Source organism: Leptonychotes weddellii, chromosome 4, assembly GCF_054177405.1.
Source record: "Leptonychotes weddellii isolate Sample4059 chromosome 4, ASM5417740v2, whole genome shotgun sequence".
NCBI lineage: Eukaryota > Metazoa > Chordata > Mammalia > Carnivora > Phocidae > Leptonychotes > Leptonychotes weddellii.
The window spans coordinates 23,160,973-23,183,754 of NC_138372.1; the positions used below are offsets into that span (position 1 = coordinate 23,160,973).

General features: G+C 53.0%; 2 protein-coding genes across 6 annotated transcripts in view; both read right to left on the bottom strand.

Moving 5' to 3' along the window:
• Positions 1-5,951, bottom strand: part of A3GALT2 (alpha 1,3-galactosyltransferase 2) — a 21,549-nt gene extending 15,598 nt beyond the window's left edge. Inside the window, exon 1 of the mRNA XM_031038893.2 lies at positions 3,908-5,951. Within this exon, the coding sequence (XP_030894753.2) occupies positions 3,908-3,930 (23 nt within the window). The 5' untranslated portion in view covers positions 3,931-5,951. The remainder of the gene's footprint in view (positions 1-3,907) is intronic.
• A 630-nt stretch (positions 5,952-6,581) lies between these two features.
• PHC2 (polyhomeotic homolog 2) overlaps positions 6,582-22,782 on the bottom strand; it is a 52,015-nt gene continuing 35,814 nt past the window's right edge. For all 5 annotated transcript variants that reach the window (XM_081818034.1, XM_081818035.1, XM_081818036.1 and 2 more), the window contains 6 exons: positions 18,870-19,072; positions 17,011-17,140; positions 16,021-16,135; positions 12,247-12,388; positions 11,013-11,289; positions 6,582-8,005 (listed from right to left, as the gene is read on the bottom strand). In XM_081818034.1, the coding sequence (XP_081674160.1) occupies positions 7,851-8,005; positions 11,013-11,289; positions 12,247-12,388; positions 16,021-16,135; positions 17,011-17,140; positions 18,870-19,072 (1,022 nt within the window). In that variant the 3' untranslated portion in view covers positions 6,582-7,850. The remainder of the gene's footprint in view (positions 8,006-11,012; positions 11,290-12,246; positions 12,389-16,020; positions 16,136-17,010; positions 17,141-18,869; positions 19,073-22,782) is intronic.

Genomic DNA, 22,782 nt, shown 5'->3' on the forward strand with positions numbered 1-22,782 from the left:
TTTGTTTTTAAGGTTTTATTCGTTTATTTGCCAGACAGAGAGAGAGCAGAGAGAGAGAGAGGGAGCGGGGGGTGGGGGGTGGGGTGGGCGGGGGGAGGGCGGGCAGAGGCAGAGGGAGAAGCAAGACTCCTCGCGGAGCAAGGAGCCCAACGCGGGACTCCATCCCAGGACCCTGGGATCAGGACCTGAGCCGAAGGCAGACGCTCAACCAACTGAGCCACCCAGGTGCCCCTGCCTGAGCTGTTTTTGATATTAGGACAGCCCCTGATGAACTTTGAGCCGAACACAGAGGAGTCTGGGCTGTGGTCAGTACCCCATGCTGCACTGGGATGAACACTTCTAGGGAAGCTGAAACTCAGTTCCGGAAGAGTGCTGAGCAAGCCACTTGGCTTAAAAAGGTGACCCCTTCCATGGGGTCTTTCTTTGCCTTACTTGATTTCGATGGATTTGGGTCTTGGGGCCCGTGGCTCCTGAGTGCTCCCTGAACAGAGAGAAGTGTCCTGCTGATAATAACCACAGCAGCCATCCTGGGGCCCTGTCCTCTCTCAGAAGCTTTAAGTGCACGTTCGAAGCCCTAACCACCAAGCAAATGCTCTCCCTGAGACTGGAGCATCAAGGAGGGAATGGAGTGAATGTCTAACTTCAAAAATGTGAGCCTGAAGTCATGACCTGCGAGCACCACACGGAGGAGCAGCAAGAGCGGGGGCAGCTTCGCGGGGACGGCTGGGAGCGGCGCTGACGCCCTGTGGTTTGATCTCATCTCTCAGTCAAACCGAGAGTCTGACCAAAAGGAGGGGGAACGGTTACGAAAGAAACAACGGGCCCCAGATGGAGCCACTCACACGCAGTGCCCTGTCCGCCAACCACGACTCAGTACCTAACGCAACTGCAGTTCCAGCTTCCCACAGGAAATGTGTCTTTTAACCAGTCAGGCTGGAATTACCTGGTCAGCACCAGTGACGTCATCTGCCTGATGGACCCCTGCCTTCCCCCAAAGGAAGGTGACCTTGCCTGAAACAGTCCACTCTTGGCTAGAAGCTTCCTTTCCTCCATCCCCTCCTGCCTTTAAAAGCCTGCCATCTTGTCCAGCTCCACAGAGCTCCCTTCTGTCTTCTGAGATGCTGCCCGATTCATGAATCGTTAAAGCCCACTCGGTCTTCAAATGTACTTGGCGGGATTTTGCCCTTTTAATGTTGTCTAACAGAAGCAGATAATGTCTGTTCCTTCACACTCGTCTCTCGTCCAGCTTCCCTTTTTGTTCTAGTCACCCTGTGGGCTACCCCTGCTTGTGGCTCATTGACTTTAACTCAGGGGTTCCCACAGCCCCCTCGTGTTCCATTAATTTGCTCGCAGAACAGCTCACGTAACTCAGGGAGGCAGTTTACTTCCATTTCCTGGTTCGTTTATGAAGACCCCGATCCAGGACTGCGTAGAGGGGCGTCCAGAAGGGTCCAGAGCTCAGGAGGCTCTAGCCCGCGTGCAGTTGCAGGGCGCCGCCCCCCCCCCCCCAGTTGTGGGACGCATTCCCCGACCCGGAAGCTTTCTCACACTGCTGTCCAAGGGGCTGGGGCGGGGCTGAACGTTCCAAGCCTCTAATCCAGGGTCCTTCTGGCGATTAGCCCCATCCCGACGCAACGAGGGACCAACTTAAGTCACCTCCTTAGCATAAACTCAGCTGGGATAGGGGCTTATTAGGAATAACAAAAGACATTCCAGTCACTCAGGAAATGCCAACCTTTCGAAGAGTCCTGCGCCGGGCACGCAGGGAAAAGACCAAAAGTCGTCCTAAACCACACCCTCGATCAGAGTTCCCTCCAGGACCTGGGGTGGGGCCGCATAGCACTTACCGGGGCTTCTGCTGGGACTGTTCTGGGCATCACGAGTAGTGACAGAGGACACCTGGGGGGTTGGTGCCACCCGCTCTCTCCACTTGGATGTCTCCCAAGCGTCTCACATTTAATGGCCAAATCGGTGCTCTTGATTTTCCTCAGAAACCTGCTCCCCACTCAGGTCTCCTCCATCTTGGTAAATGACATCATGATGTCCTGTGTTCTCTGGGACTGGTCCCAGTTACCCGAGTGGGACCCCTTCCCCTCCCCTCATAGCTGTCAGTCACCGAGTCCTCTTGCTTCTGCCTCCCCGCCAGAGCCCCAAGCTCCCTTGTCCCCACCCCACAGAGCCATTCCCGCCTCACTGCTTCTCATCTGGATTCCTGCGTCTGACTTGACTTGGGTCTTCCCCACCTCTGTATGTTTGCCCTTATTTTCCTACCAACCACCACCAAGCTCCAGATAATATGCTTCAATGCCCAGCCTCCTTGTGACTGACGCCTTCCTCGCCCCGCCCCCCAACCCCTGCCGCCGGGTGCCCCTCGGACCGGTGCAAACCTCTCCTCCAGCACATGCCCAACTAGACTCTGCACCTGTGCCCCACCAGGCTGTGGGGGTCTGTTTTCTTGGACTTTGTGCTCTCGGTGCCAAACCTGAGAGCCTGCCTTGTAGTTGGTGGTATTAATGATTGTTCAGTAAACAAATGAAGCAATGAATGGTTTTCTTGTCTTCATTCTCTTTCCCCAACTGTGACTCTCAACACTGTTTGCTTTCATGAATAGTCTACACTCTTTACGAATAATGCCGGACATTTACGAGGCAGACCCTCTGCCTGCCGAGTGTTTTAGGTCCCTATCTCATGGAGGCCTGCCCACAGGCCCTTGAAGGAGCTGCCGTGATTGTCTCTACCTTATGAGGAAACAAGTTCAGAAGCATTAAATCACTTGCTCAAGGTCACATAGCTGGTTATGCCACGGAGCGGAGGTTTGAACTGAGGTCTGATCCCCAAGCCAGAACATGGCATTTGGGGTTCCTTATGACCTGGCCCCAGCTCAGCCCTGAGGCTCATCTCCCAAGGGTCTTTGGCCATGTCATTATTACCCCAAGGCACCTCACGCTCCCCGCCAGGGTCTCCCACAGGCAGCTTTCTCTCCCTTCCAGCGACCGCACCGCACTGCGCCCCGGGAGGACGGGCTGCAGTTCTACCCGCAGAGGGCCCCTCCGGAAGCACCACCTGTCTGTGCTACAGGGGCAGGAAAAAGCTGGAATTGACCTCTCTCGGCCCCCAGCTCTTGACCCTCTTAGCCAGCCCCCTCCCAACCTGGGTGGGGAAAGCTGATGCTTATCTTGGGCACTGGGCCTCAGCCAGGGCAGCCAAGCGGAGCTGGCCCCAAGTGGCCCAGGTGAGGGCTCGGAGGATGCCCAGATGTAGGCCCGTGGTAGGCACCTGCCCACTATTGCTGCCCCCCTCACAGGCCCCCTTGGGAGCCCTTTGTCCATAGGGGCCTCTGCCTGGCCCATTCTTCCTTCCACATGCCTTGTTCAGCTATTTTCAAAAGCACCCCCTCCACCCCACCTCCACCTGCAGCAGGTGGTCCTTGAAGCCTACCCCATGCTGTCCCCTACAGCCTCCTGGCTTTCAAGAAGGGGTTGAAGATCAATCATTAGTTCTTACGTGGGAACAAGTTTCAATCCTGGATGGTCAGTCCCAGTGGGAGGAGAGAGAGCTCTCGGCTATGGTGGGGGACACAGCCCTAGGTCTTCCTTCTCTCACTCACCAAGGGGGCTCAGGGTTAAGGACAGCAAGAGGAGTTACCCAGCTCTCTTGACAAGATCCACAAGATCTCCTAGGGTGCAGTCTCCCTCCACCCCACTCTGCTCCATGGACCATCTCTACCCCTTGAGTGATGTCCCCTTTCAGAGTCCCCCTTCTCCCAGGATCAACATGGCTCAGCTGGTACTCAACAGGCCAGCTTTCGTGCCTCCTCCCTGACTGTTCTGGCCACCAGGCTGGTCTCCTCCCAGGTCAGCTGTCCCCTCATCTTCCCCCCGACACACTGGCAGTGTCCCCAACTCACCTGAGTCTCTCCTTGAGAGCCATGTCGAGAAGCTGGTAAGACAACCGGTCGAGAAGAGCCCTTGAGCTCGGAGCCAGGGAAGAAATGACCAGTTCCTGTTGACTGGGACAAAGCAGCTCCAGGCCATCTGTCAGAAACCACACCCACAGGAGCAGGCAGAGATGAACTGCCCCGAGAGGGACTCCCCTGGGGGTGGTGCCTGCTGGAGGAAGCTGGCCCCAGGATGGGGTGGGGGCCCAGAGCCCCAGAGCCCCTTTGGGGCCAATCACCTGGAAGAAGGTGGATCCGAGTAAGGCCAGCTAGCTCTGGTTGGCTGGAGGCTCTGAGCTATTTCGTATTGGTTTCTCTTACCTGTGCAAGGGTGCCTGGGCTCTTCTTCAGTGTCTTGGAGCACTGGGAAGGGTGAGGGGGTCGGGCTGCAGTGTCTGCCGTCCAGGAAAAACCCTGTTCTGCACGGAGCTTCAGCCAGATCTCAAGGGCACTGGTCACCTGAGTGTGACCTTGGAGAACTCACCATGGAATGGGGTACATGCCCCAGTCACCCAGGACAGTGTAAGAGCCGCACAAGATAGAGGATATGAAACCATTCTGTAAGGTTTACACTGGGCAGGGTTTTTTAAAAAGTGCAGGTTGTGAGCCCTCAAAAATGTTTTGTGGATCATGGATCGTGACCGAGATTTAAAACATGAACAGCAAGAGAACTGAAAATACCAGAATGTACGTAGGGTAGGTATCGTTTTGTGAAATTGTTGCTTCAGATATCTATATTTAAGTGTGTGTATGAGTGGAAAACATTTTTTTTTAAATGGTGGCTCGTGATCAAAGAAAAGGTCTGCAAAATTCTCTGTAAAGTGTAAACAACAGGAACAAATACAGGTTTTCCTGGTCTCTGAAAGAAGAGCGTTCTTTGTGAAAACTTCCATAAGCAGAAAAGATGTAAAGTGAAGATGGTTTAATTTAATCGTTAATTTATATGGAAAGTTTTTTCAGCGTTCCCAGACGCAAAAGTAACCCGTCTTAGGCTTTTCTGCTACCTTAGGACACACCTTGCTAACAGCACAAATAAACGTAGATAGAGCCGGGGGCGGGGGTTGGGGGGTTGGGAGCTGAGATGCTGAGCAGCCCCCGGCGCGCAGGCTTCCATCTGCGGCAGGAACAGACGCTGAACAAGCTATTTGCACTTTTTGCCTTTTTCCAGAAAAGCAAAAACCCTCTTGGGATTTGTTTTGGTCCGTGAAAACAGGGACTCATGTAGGTCTTTTGTAAAAGTGAAGTGGCCAGGGGCGCCTGGGTGGCTCAGTCGTTAAGCGTCTGCCTTCGGCTCAGGTCATGATCCCAGGGTCCTGGGATCGAGCCCCGCATCGAGCCCCGCATCGGGGTCCCTGCTCGGCGGGAAGCCTGCTTCTCCCTCTCTTACTCCCCCTGCCTTTGTTCCCTCTCTCGCTGTGTCTCTGTCAAATAAATAAATAAAATCTTAAAAAAAAAAAAAGTGAAGTGGCCTAAGGTGAGCTTTCACCTGGATTTAGAGCCACCCTTCACACACACATAAAGAAGGGCACCGGTATTTGTCTGTGTCAGCCAGTCCCCTCGACTGCACCACGTCTTCTCTTCTGAGGAGTTTTGGTGCCCTCCTCCCTCACCACGCGTTTAAGAACAAACTCAGGAGAGGCCTGGCTTTGACTTTCCTCAGGAGGGAAAAGGGGGGTGGGGATCCAGGGTGCAGAGACTTGCCCAGACTCCCCGGGACCTCGGGGCACCTGCCCAGCGGAGCCCCACCCTCCCACTTTCCCCGAGGCTCGGCCCCTGGCCCTGGCCCTGGCCCAGCAGCCCCTCCAGGCCTGGCTCTGCCCTCTGGGTAATCAGAATCACCGGCAGGCTTCTGCTCTTCCTCCAGGTACTAGTTACAATTTAACTGGCTTTCCTGAGAAGTGTTATCAAACTCCTCAAAGTGATTGTGCCTAATCTTCCTGGGCCCCGCCCTTAGAGACGGATTCAGTGGGCTGGGCCTCAAATGCACGTTTTAAACAGGCAGAAACGGGAGCCTGGGTGGCTCAGTCGTTAAGTGTCTGCCTCCGGCTCAGGTCATGATCCCAGGATCGTGGGATCGGGGCTCCCCGCTCCGTGGGAAACCCTCTCCCACTCCCCCTGCTTGTGGTCCCTCTCTCGCAGTGTCTCTGTCAAATAAATAAAAATCTTTAAAAATAAATAAATAAAAATAAACAAACAGGGTAAGGAAAAACCCAGAGAAGGGAAGAAGCAACTCCCTTCCCTAGGGCTAGGAGCAGGAGTTTCAGGGACTTGGGCAGAGGTTGCAGAGGCTGCACTGAGCCGCCGAGCAGCAACAACCAAAGGGGATGGAAGAGTCTGGGCTCTGCCCCAGGTGTTCCAGATATTCCTGGCCCAACAGTATCACGTCTCCCCTGCGGGAAGGAGGTGGGGGTGGGGGGCTCAGAGCTGAGGGGCTCTGGAGGCTCCCATTCCAAGGGACACCTGTGGAAAATGAGGCCATGTCTTGCATTTCTCAGTGGGGCTAAGGGCGCCCTCAGATGACCTGGTCCTAGCAAAGTGTGGGGGGCACGCTGTCCAGTTAAGGAGATTGTCCTTCCCCCAGCCCAGAGAACCATCCCTCTCCTTCTGGATGAGAAGTAGCCAGGGGAGAAAGGCACAGAAGAAACAGATTTTACAGATTTATTTTTAAAAAAACAAAAACAAAAGGTTAAAAAAGTCCTTCATTTCCAACCCTGCCTGGGGGTGTGAGTGGGGAATAGAACAAGCTGAGAAAGGTGCCCCCCCTCTTCCCGGGGAGAGCCCCGCTCTTCCCCCAGGAGCCTCCAAGGGCAGGGCAAGTCAGAGGCAGGCCCTCGCCCTTCCTGCCCTGCCTCCTCCGCAGGTAGCTCAAATTGCTAGCAAGTTCGAGAGGCAAAGAAGTGTGGAAGCGGGAGGCCCAAGGCTGCCTTCTTCACGACAACGTCACCCCGGCTCTTCTCTGCCCTCAAGACGTTCTCTGGGCCCCCACTCTGGGGCTCCCAGGGCAGGTGGGCAGGTGGGCAGGCCAGGAGGCCCGGCCCGGCCCACAGCAGCTCCCTTAATGCTGTGTGTGGCACAGCAGGGCAGTCGGGGGGGGGGGGGACTTCACAGTGTGGGAAGGACTTTGGAGACAGCGTGCCCACTCCTGATCTTTGCTTTCTGATCTCGCCTCTCTGCACGGAGGCTGCCCTTCTGTTCTACTCCCCATCCTGAGGCTGAGTGGAGTCCAGGACAAAGCACTAAGTGGCTGTTTGCTACAGAACACCTGGAGATGCCAGAGGGTGGCTCTGGGCCCACCTGCCAGTCCAGGCTCCTACACAGTCATCCAGTCACACACACAGCGTTAAGGCGTCTGTGCCAGCAGGCGTGGCCAAACCGGGCCCAGCTTCTCTCTCTCCACCTGCGGAGGGTGAAGGGGGAGAACCCCTGGCTGCTTCAGAAACGGGCTGAAGGGGGAGAAGCCGGCAACGGAAGAGTTAGCCAGGCCCAGAGAAAGAAGTGGGAGAAAGGCAGGCAAGGGCTTGCAAGGCCTCTATCCAGGCCTGACAGCTGCCCTTGAAAGTAACCCAACTCAGGTTGGGGAGCCCTGACCGTATACCCCCTGGAAAATGGGGGACAGAGAGAGGGGAAGAGAGCGGGGCTAGAGTATTGGGACTTTGGAGGAAGCCAGTGCTATCAATATTTACAAGCATAAAGCCCCATCTTCTGTGCCACCTACCTCTCTGCCCCTCCCACAGAAAGAAAGGCCCCTGAGAGCCATTGAGGGGGTGCCAAGACCGCCTCACCAGCCACGCCCCATAGGGAGAGCCCTTCCCTCCGACTGGCCCCATTTCTGGGCCCCTCAGGAATGTCTGTCTGGCTCTGCTCAGTCGGGAGGAGGAGCCCCGGGCCAGAACCCTGGCTGCGCCCGCCAGCCCTAGGAGTCCTTGAGCATGCTGATGCGAGCGTAGATCTTCAGGGCAGGCCCCAGCTTGATGTTCATGGCGCTCATCAGGTGGTCCTCCTTGAGCAGCAGCAGGGCTTGCCCGTCGATCTCCTGGGCACGGAACTCCTCTGCTATTTCCTGGCAGCCTGAGGGGGATACCACCACAGACGGGGTCAGTCAGAGCTAGTGGCGTTCACGCTTGGTACCCACTGTGCACGATCTCCTTGAACCCTCCTAAGCACACCTTGAGGAAGGCTGTCTCGTGTGACAGCCCGAGAGAGGCTAAGTGACTTACGCAAGTGATCCCACGCCTCTTACTCATGCATGTCCTGGTCAGAGCCCCCCCTCAATGAACGGGGCAGACCCGGCAGAGCAACAAGGTGCTGTGGGAGCAACAGCTTGTGATTTCCAAGGCTGGGTCGCAAAGGGCACAGCAGCCGCCACCCTGCCCTTCCAGAGAGTTTACTCTGGAGGAAGCCAGCGACTATGTCATGAGGACAGTCAAGCAGCACTCAGAGGAGGCCCATGTGGAGAGGAACTGAGGCCGCTTGGCACTCTGTGCCACGTGAGTGGGGCAGCCCGGAACCAGGTCCTCTGGCTCCAAACCTTCGGACAACCGCAGCTCTGGCTGCCATCTTGACCGAGACCTCATAAGAGATCCCAAGCCATTGCTGCGCAGCTAAGCAGGGTTCCTGACCCACAGAACCTGAGGTAAACCACGACACTCTGGGGTAACGAATGCAGATTCTGGCTTCTGGAAGAGGGGTGCTGCTGTGGCCTGGGGGGCGGCAGTGGGCAGGAGCTGGAAGGACTCTGAGGAGAGGGTCAGTGACGTGTCTAAGATACTCTGAGGGACTGGACAGCAGTCTGATGGCCTGTGAGGAGACTGGGTGAGGCTTCAGGGAAAGGCAACGGTTTCTGGAAACTGGGAGAAATGGATCTTTGCTGGGAAGTGGAGAAAACGTCAGGACCCTGCAGCGGGTGTAACACGGTAAGTGTACTGGGCCTCATGGACGGAGCGATCTAGCATCTAGCGGAGGACGTTTCCAGCAGAACGGTGAAGGTGCTGCCTGGCTTCTGACCGCTGCTCGCAGGAAAACGAGGACAGATGAGGTAAAGGTGAAACTGTTAGACATCAAGGAGCCAGGAGTTGCTTGTTTGAAAATCCCTGGCCTCTCCAGATAGCAAATGATGCCAAAACTAAGAAGTAGTTTCTAGGCAAAGATCAAATCCGGGACACAGGTAAGAAAACATGGTCTAGAGATAGAACTGAGGGCATGACAGATCTTTCACCAATATCTTAGAAGCTCGAAGGTGCTGCCTCAGAGAACTCTCTTAAGGAGTTTACGGGCGTGCCTCCTGGATCCGGGCCGCTTAATAGCAGAGCTTCAAACATTAAGGGCACTGTCCCTCAGCTTCAGAAGAAGCCAACATAGAGAAAGGCTTCTCGGAACATTTTGGGGTATGGTTTTTGTCTAATGGAGTAAATCCCAACAAGATGCACTGGAAGCCCACAACGATTTTAACTGTATAAACACTGCTTGAACTGTAAGAGTCGAGGTCATAGAAAATGAAGAGCAGCAGGAACAGGCTGAGAAAACTAGTCTGCTGAAAGCTCAGGCTACCTTTCATGGGAAAGGAAGGAGGACTCACAGGGTGGAAGCAAGAAGGAAAGATAATCACTCCCGGGCTTGGAGTCCTAATCAGGGAAATGCCAACACGTGCCCTGCTAGATTTCAGAACTGGGACGATGGGTGACTCCTGTATCCTCCTGCACTGTTCTCCCCTTTTTGAACAGGTGTGCCTACCGCAGTGATCCTACACCTATCCCACCATATCTTGGGTTTGTGGAGGGAACGGGGAACGTGTCTCTAGTTCTCAGGCGTTCAGATGGAGAACTGGGCTTGAGGAGCTCACCCACGCCTGGACCAGAGTTTGCTGGTGAGATCCTGGGCTTTGAATTACTGCTGCAATGGGATGAGATTTGTGGGGTCTATGGTAGGGGGCGAGGGTGGTCGGCTTGAGGGAGGAACATGAATCATGGGGGCCAGTGACTGGTGAACTATGGTAACCAGCTCTAAATAAACCTGGCTTCCCTTTCATGTCCCTGTGGGCATGACCTGTGTGATATTGTGAAAGTGACACCATGTAGCTTCTGAGTCTAGATCAAAAGGGCCACAGTGACTTCCACCATGCTCTCCTGGATCACCCTCCTGTGGGGAAAGAACATGCAAGCACGAGTGTCCTGAAGAGGCCCGTTCGGAGAAGAATGGAGACCTCCTGTGGGCAGCCATACCGTCCTTGACAATCAGGGGCATGGGGCACCTGAGAACAGGATCCTACAGCCCCAGGGAAGCCTTGGGCCACACCTTCACCGCAACCTCACAAGAGACCCTGTGGCAGAAATGTCCAGCCAAGCCACTCCCACGTTCCTGAGCCACCGTAACTGTGTGGTGATAAATTCTGGGAACGCGGCAGGAGATGACTAACACACTGCAGTGAGGGGCAGAGCCAGGGATGTGAGCCCAGTTCCAACAGACAAGTCTGCGCTCTCGGCCACTGCTCCCACTCGGGTCTCTGAGTAACAGGCTTGCGGCTGCCGTCCATACCTGACGTGGCCAGCAGCTGGGGGCGACTGCCAGAAACAACAGCCGAGAAGCCTGCGGGATCCCCCTGAAAGCATCTGGGAATAATGCGAGGTAGGTCTTTCAAGGTTCATGTCTCAATTCTAGGCCTCAGAACCACGTGCACACCACCCACCCCAGCAGGGTTTGTGCGGTTCCCTACATCATACCCTTCCACGTCTGTGCACCTCCGCTCGAGTTGCTCCCCGGGGTCGTGTCTCCCACCGGCCGAGGCCTGCCTGCCCACTGTCAGGCAGCTTCCCTTTCCCTACGCTGGTGTTCTCCTTGACCGGTTTCCTACACTCCCACTTGACTCCTCGCCCCCCGCTCCAGGAGAGACACAGGCTTGGTGCACGGTCACCCCTGCATCTCACACAGACCCTGCCATGCCAGGAAATGCGGCGGATTGCAGCATGGCGGCTCCTGAGCCTGAGTCACCAACTGAGTCATTTCCTTGGGGGGGGGGGGGCTGTCCCTCTCTCCTGGGGGCCGCTCTTCCAGTCCCGCACGGGACCCCCCTGGGCCTCACCTGGCAGGGAGCGGATGAATTCATAGACGTCTTCCACGTTCCACTTGGTGGGCTCGCTTGGCAGGAAGTGGTGTCCCATGCCCACCAGGTCCCGCATGTGCATGTCTGGGAGCTCCAGGTCCCGCTGGCCCTGTCGCCGGCGGGAGGTGGATGAGCTGGCCGAGAGGGGCGACAAGGGCTCCTCGTAGCTTGAGTTATCCGAGCAACGGCTGGAGTCCTCCTGGCTGTGTGTCAGCTGCAACGCAGCCGTGACCGAAAGGGGCACGGCGCCCGCCGGCTGCGAGCAGAGAGAAAACGTTGGCTTCAGGATCGGGGAACAAACCGACTCTGGGTCTCCAGCAGGGCGACGGGCGAAGGCGGGTAGTCCCCCCTCCCACCTGGTCTACGACTACACACCTCTGAATGCTTAGATCAAAACGTCCCCATCTTCTGGGCTGTCCCCTCCCTGGTCCGAAGCAGAGTGAGCCCCTTCCTGCACTGCACCGCATCCATCTGATTCTATCTACGCCTATCGCTTCTTCTAGATGTGGGGTTTTAAAACAGGACGCTGGAGGTTTCAGGGGTGGTCTATGAAATAGCACGGAAAATTTCCTGTGCATGTGCGTGCTGGGTCCCAGCCTTCGTCAGATTCTTAAAGAGGTTTATGACCCAAGTGACAAGCAGCCAAAACCTTGAGGCTCTGAAACGTCCCACGAAGACTGGGTTCCTGCGGCGCAACTTAGAGCCTCAGCGCCTCATGGCGCTCCGGGCACGCGACGGGGGCTACAACATCTGTAAGGAACCCCCGTGTTCCTAGGAGAGGCTGCAAGAACTCCGTGCTCTGGATTCGAGGCGGCAGCGAGGAGCAGGGCTGAAGTGGGGAGGCTGCCTCCTCACCTGGCCCTCTGTGTTAAGACCCAAGGGAACGGGGACAGTCTGTCTCTTCCTGGGGCCGGGCAGAGGAGACCCCATTTCCCTGGCCCCGGAAGGATGGAGGCAAACTGGGAGGGGAGGGGTGTGGAGGGGCAAGGTCACTGAGGTAGGAAATCACCTCCTACGCGTCCATGGGTCTAAACGCAGGGGCCTATTACGGGGCCCAGGAAGGGCTTGATCTGACGGCTTGTAAGAAATGAGAACACGATGGTGCGGATGTGAGGCGGCCGCGGAAGAGGAATGTGGGTGTGCCGGGTCCGTCAGGGAGGGGAGTTGGTGGGGACTTGTGACAACGGAGCTTCGGGCCCTGCCAACCTCTCACCTGCTTCTTGGTGTCCTTCGTAAGTGTGGGCAGGCTGGCTTTGCTGGCCCGACGGCGGTTGTGGGTCGTGGCTCCCGCCTTCTGCAGCTTGCTCCGGTCCGAGTGGAAAAGCCCCACTCGCTTGGTGCACCCCACGTTGTACCTGCCGCAGTCAGGGAAACGGGAGTCAAGGCAGTGGTGGGCCGCGCGGGCCCCCCGCAGCGTCAAGACAGCCAGGCTCTCCGGCAATAGCGGAGTCCGTCTGTGTGCTCTGCTCCCAAGGCCATCGCGTGCTGCTAGCCGGCCGGCTCTGGGCAAGCCACTTGACCTCTGAGCCTCGGTTTCCTCATCTGGAGCTGGGGATGAGACTGCTCACTTTCTAAACCCGCTCTGACAACTGTATGAGCTAACGTGTGCAAAGGGCTGGCCACGACAACTTGGGTCATGGCAAGAACTCATGGCTGACATACGTTACACGAAGTATGGCCTCTGCCAGGAAACAGTGCGCGCTGTCGTGCTGGAAAGTACAGGTACAGCTCGGAGATACTGCAGCTTCAGCTCCAGATCGGACTGGCAAGAAAGCCAGTCAGATGGCTTTTGCTTCCTGGCGCATATAAAAGTAATGTTTACACTACACTGAAGTTTATTAAAACGACGATGGGGGCGCCTGGGTGGCTCAGTCGGTTAAGCTCTGACTCTCGATTTCAGCTCAGGTTATGATCTCAGGGTCATGGGACCGAGCTCTGCATCAGGTTCCATACTCAGTGGGGAGTCTGCTTCTCTCCCTCCCCCTCCGGCCCTCCCCCTGCTTGTGTGCACACCCACGCGTGCTCGCTCTCTCAAATAAATACATCCTTTTAAAAACTTATAAGAAAAAAAGACAATGATGAAGTTGGCTGCATCGATGGACGCTTCACGAATGATTTCTCTGTAGCGTGCGATGTTGTTCGATAGCGTTTTACCCACAGGAGAACTTCTTTCAAAACTGGAGTCAATCCTCTCAAACTCTGCTGCTGCTTTATCAACTCAGTTTGATATTCTAAATCCTTTGTTGTCATTTCAACAACCCTCACAGCGTCTTCACCAGGAGGAGATTCCTCCTTAAGAAACCGCATTTTTTGTTCATTCCTAAGAAGCAACTTCTCATCTGTTCAAGTTTTACCATGAGATTGCAGCCATTCAGTCCCATCTTCAGGCTCCACTTCTAATTCCAGTTCTCTGGCTGTTTCCACCATATCTGCAGCTACTCCCCCCACCCTGAAGGGTGGGAATCAACTTCTTCCAAACTCCTGCTAATGCTGATATTTTGAGCACTTCCCCTGAATCCTGAATGTTCCTAATGGCATCTAGAATGGTGAATCCTTTCTAGAAGGTTTTTAATTGACTCTGCCCAGATCCACCAGTGGAATCTGTATCTATGGCAACTAGAACCTTACAAAATGCATTTTTTTAAAAAGACTTGGAAGTCGAAATTACTCCTTGATCCATGGGCTGCATAACGGATGATGTGTGTGCAGGCATGAACACAGCGTGAATCCCATCACACATCTCCATCAGAGCTCACGGGTGACTGGGTGTACTGTCAGTGAGCAGTAAAATTCAGAAAGAAATCTTTTCTTCCTGAGCAGTAGGTCTCAACACTGGACTTAAAATATTTACTAAACCATATTTTAACGGATGTGTTGTCCTCCAGGCTTTGTTGTTCCCCTGACAGAGCACAGGCAGAGTAGAGTTAGCACAATTCTGAAGGGCCCTAGGATTTTCGGAATGGTAGACATGAGCACTGGCTTCAACCTAAGTCCCCAGCTGTACTAGCCCCTAACGAGAGAGTCAGCCTGTCCTCTGAAGCCAGGCACTGACTTCTCCTCTCCGGCTATCAAAGTCCTGGGTGGCATCTTCTTCCAGTAGAAAGCTGTTTCATCTACATTGAAAATCTGTTGCTTTGCGTAGCCACCTTCATCGCTGATCTGAGCCAGATCTTCTGGAGAACTTGCTGCGGCTTCTCCATCAGCACAGCTGCTTCCCCTTGCACTTTTATGCTACTGAGATGGCTTCTTTCCTTAAACCCCATGGATCAACCTCCACTAGCTTCAGGCTTTTCTTCGGCAGCTTCCTCCCCTCTCTCAGCCTTCACAGAACTGAAGAGAGTTAGGCCTTACTCTGGACTGGGCTCCGGCTTAGGGGAATGTTGTGGCGGGTTGGATCGCCTATCTGGACCAAACTCTCTCCATATCGACAATGAGGCTGTTTTTGCTTTCTTACCGCCCATGTGTTCGCTGAAGCAGCACTTTTAATTTCCTTCAAGAACTTTTCCTTTGCATTCACAACTTGGCTGTCTGGTGCAAGAGGCCTGGCTTTCAGGCTGTCTCAGCTTTCCACAGTGTTTCTCACGAAGCCTAATCATTTCCAGCTTTTGATTTAAAGTGAGGGGCGCACCACACTTCTTTCACTTGAACACTCAGAGGTCACTGTAGGGTTATTAATGGGCCTAATTTCGTTCTTTCTTTTTTTAAAGATTTATTTATTTGACAGAGAGAGGCACAGCGAGAGAGGGAACACAAGCAGGGGGAGTGGGGGAGGGAGAAGCAGGCTTCCCGCGGAGCAGGGAATCTGATGCGGGGCTCGATCCCAGGAGCCTGGGTTCACGACCTGAGCCAAAGGCAGACGCTTAACGACTGAGCCACCCAGGCGAATGGGCCTAATTTCCAATACTGTTGTGTCTCCAGGAGCAGGGAGGCTGGAGGAGAGGGAGAGAGATGGGGGAAGAGCCCGCTGGTGGAGCAGTCAGAACCCAGACGACACTGACTATCTTACGTGGGTGCAGTTCGTGGCACCCCAAAATAATTACTCCAGTAACATCGAAGGCCACTGATCACAGATCACACAATATAATAATAATGAAAAAGTCTGAAATGTTACGAAAATTACCAAATGTGACACAGAGACACAAATGAGCTAACGCTGTTGGAAAACTGGTGCGGACAGACTTGCCTGACACCTTCAGTCTGTAAAAAACGCAGTATCTGCGAAGCCCAACAGAACAAAGGCTGCTGACCTCCAGCACAGGCCCGAGGGGAGCCTTATTCCAGCCGACATGCAGAGCACCTGTGCGTAGGGAGCTAGAGATTGCTATTCTTTTGAGGGCTCAGGGCTTCCTGCTTCCGCTGTGGTATGAAGACCACGCAGGGCTTCAGAGGCAGATGAGTCCAACTCCCCAACTCTAGGACACTGGGCACAGGTACTTACCCTTTGTGCCTCAGTTTCCTAGTGGGCGTGAAGGGGCCGGCGGCAATCCCTGCCTCGCGGTTACTCTGAAGATGAGATGACATTGCGCACCCCATGTGCCTGGTGCAGAGCCTAGCACGTGGCCGGCGCTCAGTACCCGACGCTGCGCCTGACCAGGGTCACTGGCCTATGTTGGGTGAAAGCTCACAGATGGAGCATCCATAACCAGTGCAGGGCCTCTGGGCGAGGCTTCTGGTGGAGGATTTCCCCTAAGGGGCAGTAGCTGCCAAGGGCAGGAACAGAGTATGGGTTCAGTGGGGCCCAGGAGGGACAGCCAAGCTAAAGCACTGCTTCCTTTCCTTGGACCTGGGGCTGCTCACTCGAGTTCTGGGTTCCAGTACCTGGCGGACTAGTGACACGGCGCTGCTCCCAGGCAGGTGGAGGAGACTGGAACGCAGCTAAGCTACACGCAGGGGCTCCCGGGTCGGATGATCACTGAAGCGGGGTAGGACCCAAGGTGCAACCCTGAGAGGGAGGGGCTAGTACAGCCCTGGGGCTGAGGCCACTCACCTCTTTGCACACGCCATGGAACAGAAGCGCTTGGAACGCTTGAACTTGTAGGCAAAGTCCACCCGGCCACAGAGCTCACACTTGAGCTTGAGGGGAGTACCCTCCTCTTTGGATTCTGGAAAGTATGGAAACTGGAGTAAGTGTAAAGAGGAGCAATTCCCACAAGACCCTGGACAGCCCCCCAAAAGGCCTGCCTCCCCTGCTCACACCCCTGTAGCTGTGACACGCAATGGCGGCCTAGCTTGGAAAACGCCCAACTGCTTTGCCACTGGTTTGGGAAGGGCCAAAAAGTTTCCCCTACCCAGGAAAGTACACAGGGGTGTTTGGTGATGACACCTGACAGATTTTTTCCCCCCAGCGCTATGAGACTGAGGCAAACACAGGTGATAAAGAATCAGCGTCCCTCTTTATGACCCTGGAAGCGACTGGCAGGCTCACAGGGAATACTCTGGGTGCTCTCACAACTGATCTGGAATTGTTCTACCCTACCTCGATCTGTCTAGTTTGCTGTGGACCTAGATCCCAGAACCCATGAGTTCTGTAACCTCCACAGCCCCCACCCAGTCAGTGGCTCAGGCTGCAAGTGCAGAGTCCTCGCGGGGCCACGGTGCTGCCCGAGGGCCGGCCCCTGAGGCCTGAGGGAAGCCGAGGGGAGGACACCCTGGCCCATGGCACTCCCACCTCTTGCCAATGACTTCCACAGGAAAAGCAACTCTCGGGATCCCGTGGCTGGCTGGTGTGGGGCTGCAGGAGAGGCAGGGGACAAACAGCTCTCCAAGGGCAACGACTTTCCCCCTTCCCTGTTTTCTAGGGACAGTGGCTGAAGAGGGACCGGGAGGAATGTTTAGTAGATGAACATGTCCCTCCACGGATACCACGAGAGGAAGTGTGTACGGCTGGCTTTTGCAGCCCAGTCTGCCCCCTGGTCAGGTGGGCCAGATCAGAAGGCCTTCGTGCTGGGCGGGCGGGGGGCGGGGGGAGTGCACCTACCTTGCAGATAGGGCTCCTCCATCTCAGAGTCAGTGGTGGTGGTATGATCCTGCTGTGGAAGTTTCTCAGGCAAGAACCCCTGTGCATACTTCTTCTTGAGATTCCCCACCAGCAGGGACGAACGTCCCACCTAGAGGACAAGGTGACACGGAGGCCATGAGGGTTAGGTGGGAGATGCTTCCTTGCTCTCCAGCCTCATCAAAATTACATATAGAATGCAGCTAGGCACAGATGCCAGGCTCTACATCATCCAAGTATGTCTTGCTCAAGGCCCTATTTTGCCGTGGAGCTTATGAGGCAAGATGCCAATTGTCACCAAAGTGCAGCAATGGCTTCAATCCAGGACCAATGGATGGCTTAGGAAGTTAGGAAAATACCTACTCTTCCAAGTGACTAAGGGGCAGAGATGGAGGCAGCAATCAGGTTTCCCACAGCACCAGAACTGCTAGGACCCGGGGCTCACGCGTCACCAGCAAGAATACAGCTGGGGCCCCGTGTGTGAGCGCATGGGGGAGAGAGGAGACTCAGCAACGCTATTTTGGTTTCCTACTGTCCTCCACCATATCGCTGGTCTACCCCAGCCAGAGGGGCAGGCCGCCGTGCAGGAGCGCAGGAAAATGGGACTCTGGGCCACAGAGCAAATGCCCTCTGTGGTTGCCAGGATCCTGATTGGCTTATTCACTCTTCCGGTCCTTCCTTTGCTGCCTCTGTTCAGGTGGGCTGGTGGCTAGAGCTCTAGGGTGATGCTGGGGCTGTTACTCAAGTCTCTATCCACCCCATGAGATGGGTTGGTTTCTGGTGTTTCTCTAGGAGGCCAAGCTGAAGACCTAGTCTGATGAGGGAGGGGATGTGGCAGGGCGGAGCTACTGACTGATAGCTAAGGTGCTCCAGGGGGATTTCTCTGCCATGGGCCCTGAACCACCTGCAGAGGGAAAGTGCCAAGAACCTATTTGTCTTCTGGCATTTCAGAAGGACAGTTCACCCAGCTCAGTTCATCAAGCTTAGAGTCTTCCACTGACTATTCAAACCACTCATGGACCCAAAGAATGAACAAAAGGCAGATGGCGTCCCATGAAGATGGTATTCTCTCACAGCCAGATAATTTCATCCCGGGAGAGGCCGTTGTGCACCTGGCTCTGGGCTCCTCCTACCCACAGAGCAGCGCCCCCTGTCCTCACCAACTCACACTGCATGGAATCAGCTTGGGGTGCTTTGTTCTAATAAGCCATTTTCTTGATTCTTTTATATTTCCCTTTGGTCTTATGCTTTCCCTGGAGACATTTGATTGTGCCCTTTCTAAAGAGCCCCTCACTTGCATTCACTCTTTTCAAGGCTCTAATCCCAGAAAAGCAGCTCAGGCTACAACCCTGTTCTCTCATCTTCATTTCAGACACATCTTGAAAATTCTATTCTACACACTTTCCTTTTCTTCTCTAACTGGTTAAAGTTTTGCCACTCAGCGGTCCTGGCATTCAAAACTGAATGAGGTCTCATTTCCCAAAACCCATCATCTTGCCCCAAACACCCCAATGTGAACTCCCTTCTAACTAAGGGGGGGCTGTCACACAACACGAGGCAGGGACACAGCTGGGTGTGTGTGGACCCTTCTAACCAAGGGGCCTGGCCCATTATTCCTAATCACTGATCCTTTCTGGACCATAGGAAGACACTCAATCCTAGAAAGAAAATGGCTCTGATGTTCTTTTGGGGGCAAATTAACAAGGAAAGAGCAAACTGTTTACATTTTTGGAAATTTTACATGGAAATGTAAAAATATTCTAATACACATCCAAAATATACTTCAAAAAAAACCAAAAACAAAACAAAACAAAAAAGAGGGGAAAAGAAGTAGTCCGTACCGGGAAAGGCTCCGCCCCCTCCTGGATCACAAACCCTTCGATAACATGCGTCAGGATTTGGGGTTTCACAATGGCCTGTGGTGGTTTATTCTCACCATTCTGGGGGGCAGTGCCGGTGATGCTGGAGGCAGAATTTCCGTTCCCTGAGGTCATGCCGGGGCTGCTGAGGTCGGTCAGTGCATGAACAATGCCCTGCCCTGTCTCTGTACAAGGAAGAGTAGGAAAACACAAGCAGGGGAGGTCAGAACCAGGTCCAGAACAGCAGAAGGAGAGCAGGGACTCAGCATATGCCTGGCTTTTTCCATGGAGCCAAATGACAATGCAAACCAAGCAGTCCCCTCCCCTCAATGACCTATTTAAAAGTGGTAGGGTCGATGGACACGCCACCAAGTGTGACTATAATCAGCTCTGCAATGAGGCAGCTAAAGCAGCATTTCTTAATTTCCCAACTGTGCTAAGAACAGTACGACCAAGTTAAACAGACAAGAATTCTCTTTGGGGAGTTAAGACCTTGGTCAATATTGATCTGGACAAACAAGGTCATCTTCAGTTCAAAGGAGAAAACGTACTTAAGGTGATATCTACAACCAAGACGAAAAGCTGCACTAGGTATGGGGGCTTGGGGTATGATGGGGTTTTGGGGGGAGAGAGGTTACACCTTCTATGAAGGTCCATGGAGAAGGATTTGATTTTAAGCATCCTGTGAAATGCCAAAGTACTGAACCCCAGAGATGAACACAAAGGGAACAAGAGGGCCGGGCCCCAAGTGAACACAGTGCTTTCCAGAGGCAGGTTATCTGGGGTCACGTGCTGAGATATACACGCATTCAATTTCTCCCCCAAGAAGGTCACCGAGGCTGTGGGGCTCTATGCTGCTTCTGCTGGCCCCATGCTCTTGATCAAGCCCCTTGCCCTGCTCTCAGCTCCACACAGTCTGGTCCTCAGCCAAGCACATAGTCCTTCCCTCTGTGGACAACCCTTCCTGAGGTTCGCCCCCCACCCTCACCCCCTGTGGGCCTTCCTCTGAAGAACCTGACAGAATGCTCTAAAAAAATGTGCTGAGGGGCGCCTGGGTGGCTCAGTTGGCTGAGCGTGCACTTTTGATTTTAGCTTAGGTCATGACCTTGGGGTCATGGGATGGAGCCCCAGGTCGGGCTCCACGCTCAGCAGGGCGTCTGCTTGAGATTCTCTCCCTCTCCCTCTGCTTCTCCCCCAACTCGTGTGTGCGTGCGCGTGCTCTCTCTCTCTCAAATAAAATCTTAAAAAAAAAAAAACAAAACCCAAAAAACAAAAAAACAAGCGTGCTGAGGTGCCTATCCAGAACACACCACAGGGAATCTCCTCTTCTCCACTTGGCCGGCCCCTCTCCTGAGCTGCTCCACGCTTTAGAGGTGCAAAAATTCTTTACCTCACTTTTGCCACCCCCTCCCTGCCCCTTTCTGAGACCATTCTCTACCACCACCAACTGTGGGAGCTGAAGGTGCCTGTAACCTGGAACTTCCTAAAACAGAAAAAAGAGAAAGAAAAAGCCATTTCTTTATTGCAACAAGCTTATTAAGTATAACCCTGTGGGTGTTATATACTTGAAAAATGATTTCAGTACATTAGTTTAGTGATTTTTGCACAAGACTTTTTATGTCGATGCTCTTATTTCCTGTTAAAAATGGAAAATCCCACCAAGGAACAGAAATTCAGTGTCTGATATGGAGCATGGAGAAATAACAATAAATTCATTTTAGGAAAGGTTATAACTGGTTCGTTTTCTTACTAGCAGTCCTAAATGCTTGATAAACCAGAATAAATCTTGTTTGATGAAAAAGAATGTACTGTGACCCATGCTGTCAATCCTCAGACTTCTGTAATGCAACGATAATTTCAGAGCTGAGGAGTAGTCATCCAAGAGATATGAATGATGAGACTGCTTTAAATTAGTTTTTGTTTGAGACAGAGGCACATCGGCAAGTTAGAAAGATTCCCTTAAGTGTTCACAGTCATTTGGAAAAAATTTTTTGACAGCTTTGACTTTACTGTAGAGATGGAAATTTTCCCCTTTGGAATTAGTCTTTCTAAATTATAAAGGTGTTTGGCAACAACAACAAAAAATCTTTCCTTAACTCTCCATGAATAACTAGCAGGACTGAGGCAATCAAACTGAATCAATCAAATTAAATTTCCCTGCTTTTAAATTTTAAACTTTTTTTTTTTTTTTAAGATTTTATTTATTTATTTGACAGAGAGAGACACAGCGAGAGAGGGAACACAAGCAGGGGGAGTGGGAGAGCGGGAAGCAGGCTCCCGGCCAAGCAGGGAGCCCGATGCGGGGCTTGATCCCAGGACCCTGGGTCCATGACCTGAGCTGAAGGCAGACGCTTAACGACTGAGCCACCCAGGCGCCCCTAAATTTTAAACATTTAAGCCTGCATTTACATGGTTATGTTTTCTTTTATTTAATATATAATATTTTATATGATATAATATATAGTATTTTAAATATGCAAAGAAATATAAATTTTACTTAAAATGATAAATAAATGTTGTTAAAATATAAAACCGAGGGGCGCCTGGGTGGCTCAGTTGGTTAAGCGTCTGCCTTCAGCTCAGGTCATGATCTCGGGGTCCTGGGATCGAGCCCTGCGTTCAGCTCCTTGCTCGGTGGGGAGTCTGCTTCTCTCTCTACCCTTCCCCCCTGCTCATGCTTTCTCTCTCTCTAATAAATAAATAAAATATTTAAAAATATATATATAAAACCGAATACACAAGTTAACATTTTATTTTTACATGGTGCTCTGAAATTCCTTCTGGTAAAATATCCCCTGATTTCTCTAATGAACTACAGATTACAGAATCACAAGATTGGAATGCCTGGTTCAATCCCTTCCCAATGCTGGAAACTTCTCTATAATACTACCACCCAGTGATTTCTGGGCATTTGTTTGAATACCTCCAATGACAAAGGAACTTACTACCTCTAGAGTAGTTCCCTCTGTGGACAGTTCAATTAAAAAGTTCTTCTTTACTATGAGGCAAAAACCTATCTCCTGTTAACTTCTGCCCACCCATCCTGGTTCTGTTCCTTAAGACCACGTAGAACAACGCTAATCATATTTGTATAATGGGCAAAAACACGGGCTAAGAGACTGGTCTTTATCACTCAAGTGAATTAGGGGCAAGTCCTCTGACTCCGAGCCTCGGTGCAATGAGCTGTAAAATAAGGACAATTGCAGTACCTCCCCCACAGTGTTGAGCGGCTCTGCGGACCACGAGGTAATCACCTGCAGAGCGTGCTAGTGCACTAGGAAATGCTCACGAACTGCTCCTGGTGTCGGAGAGCACGGCACTCACCACCAAGTTTATCTTCTCTCCTCTAGGCCGAGCTCCCTCTGCTGCTTCAACTATTCCTTGCACAAAAGGCTCCAAGTTCCATCATCATCCTATGTGTCCTGTTTACGTCTTTTCAAGTCAGGGACCCAGTCAATACTAACATAAAAAATCAAGCGCATTGATCTAAGAGATTGGGTTGGTAAGATTTTGGTTGTGTTTCTTTTACACATGGTCACATTCCTGACTGGGAGCACAGGAGAAGGGGCATAAGTGACTCCCTTGTTTTAGTTTCAAATACCTCAGTGGAATTAATCCATTCTCCTTGAATTCTGGGACCACTCCCACCTCCGGCTTTTCATGGATATTCATCACCAAACTGCTTCTGATACCTTGTCTCCTTTTATGGGATCTCTGTATCCTGGCTCGATTCTTCTCCTTCCCCCCGACCCCCCTTCCCTCCTGTCTCTCAGAGCGGTGTCTATTAATGTGCATTGGGGCACTGCAAGACAGGGTGGCGCAGGCATAACTCTTGAGGTCAGATTCTTTCCTCATGCCAAATACAGTAGTGAACAGATGCATTCACTAGCTCAGA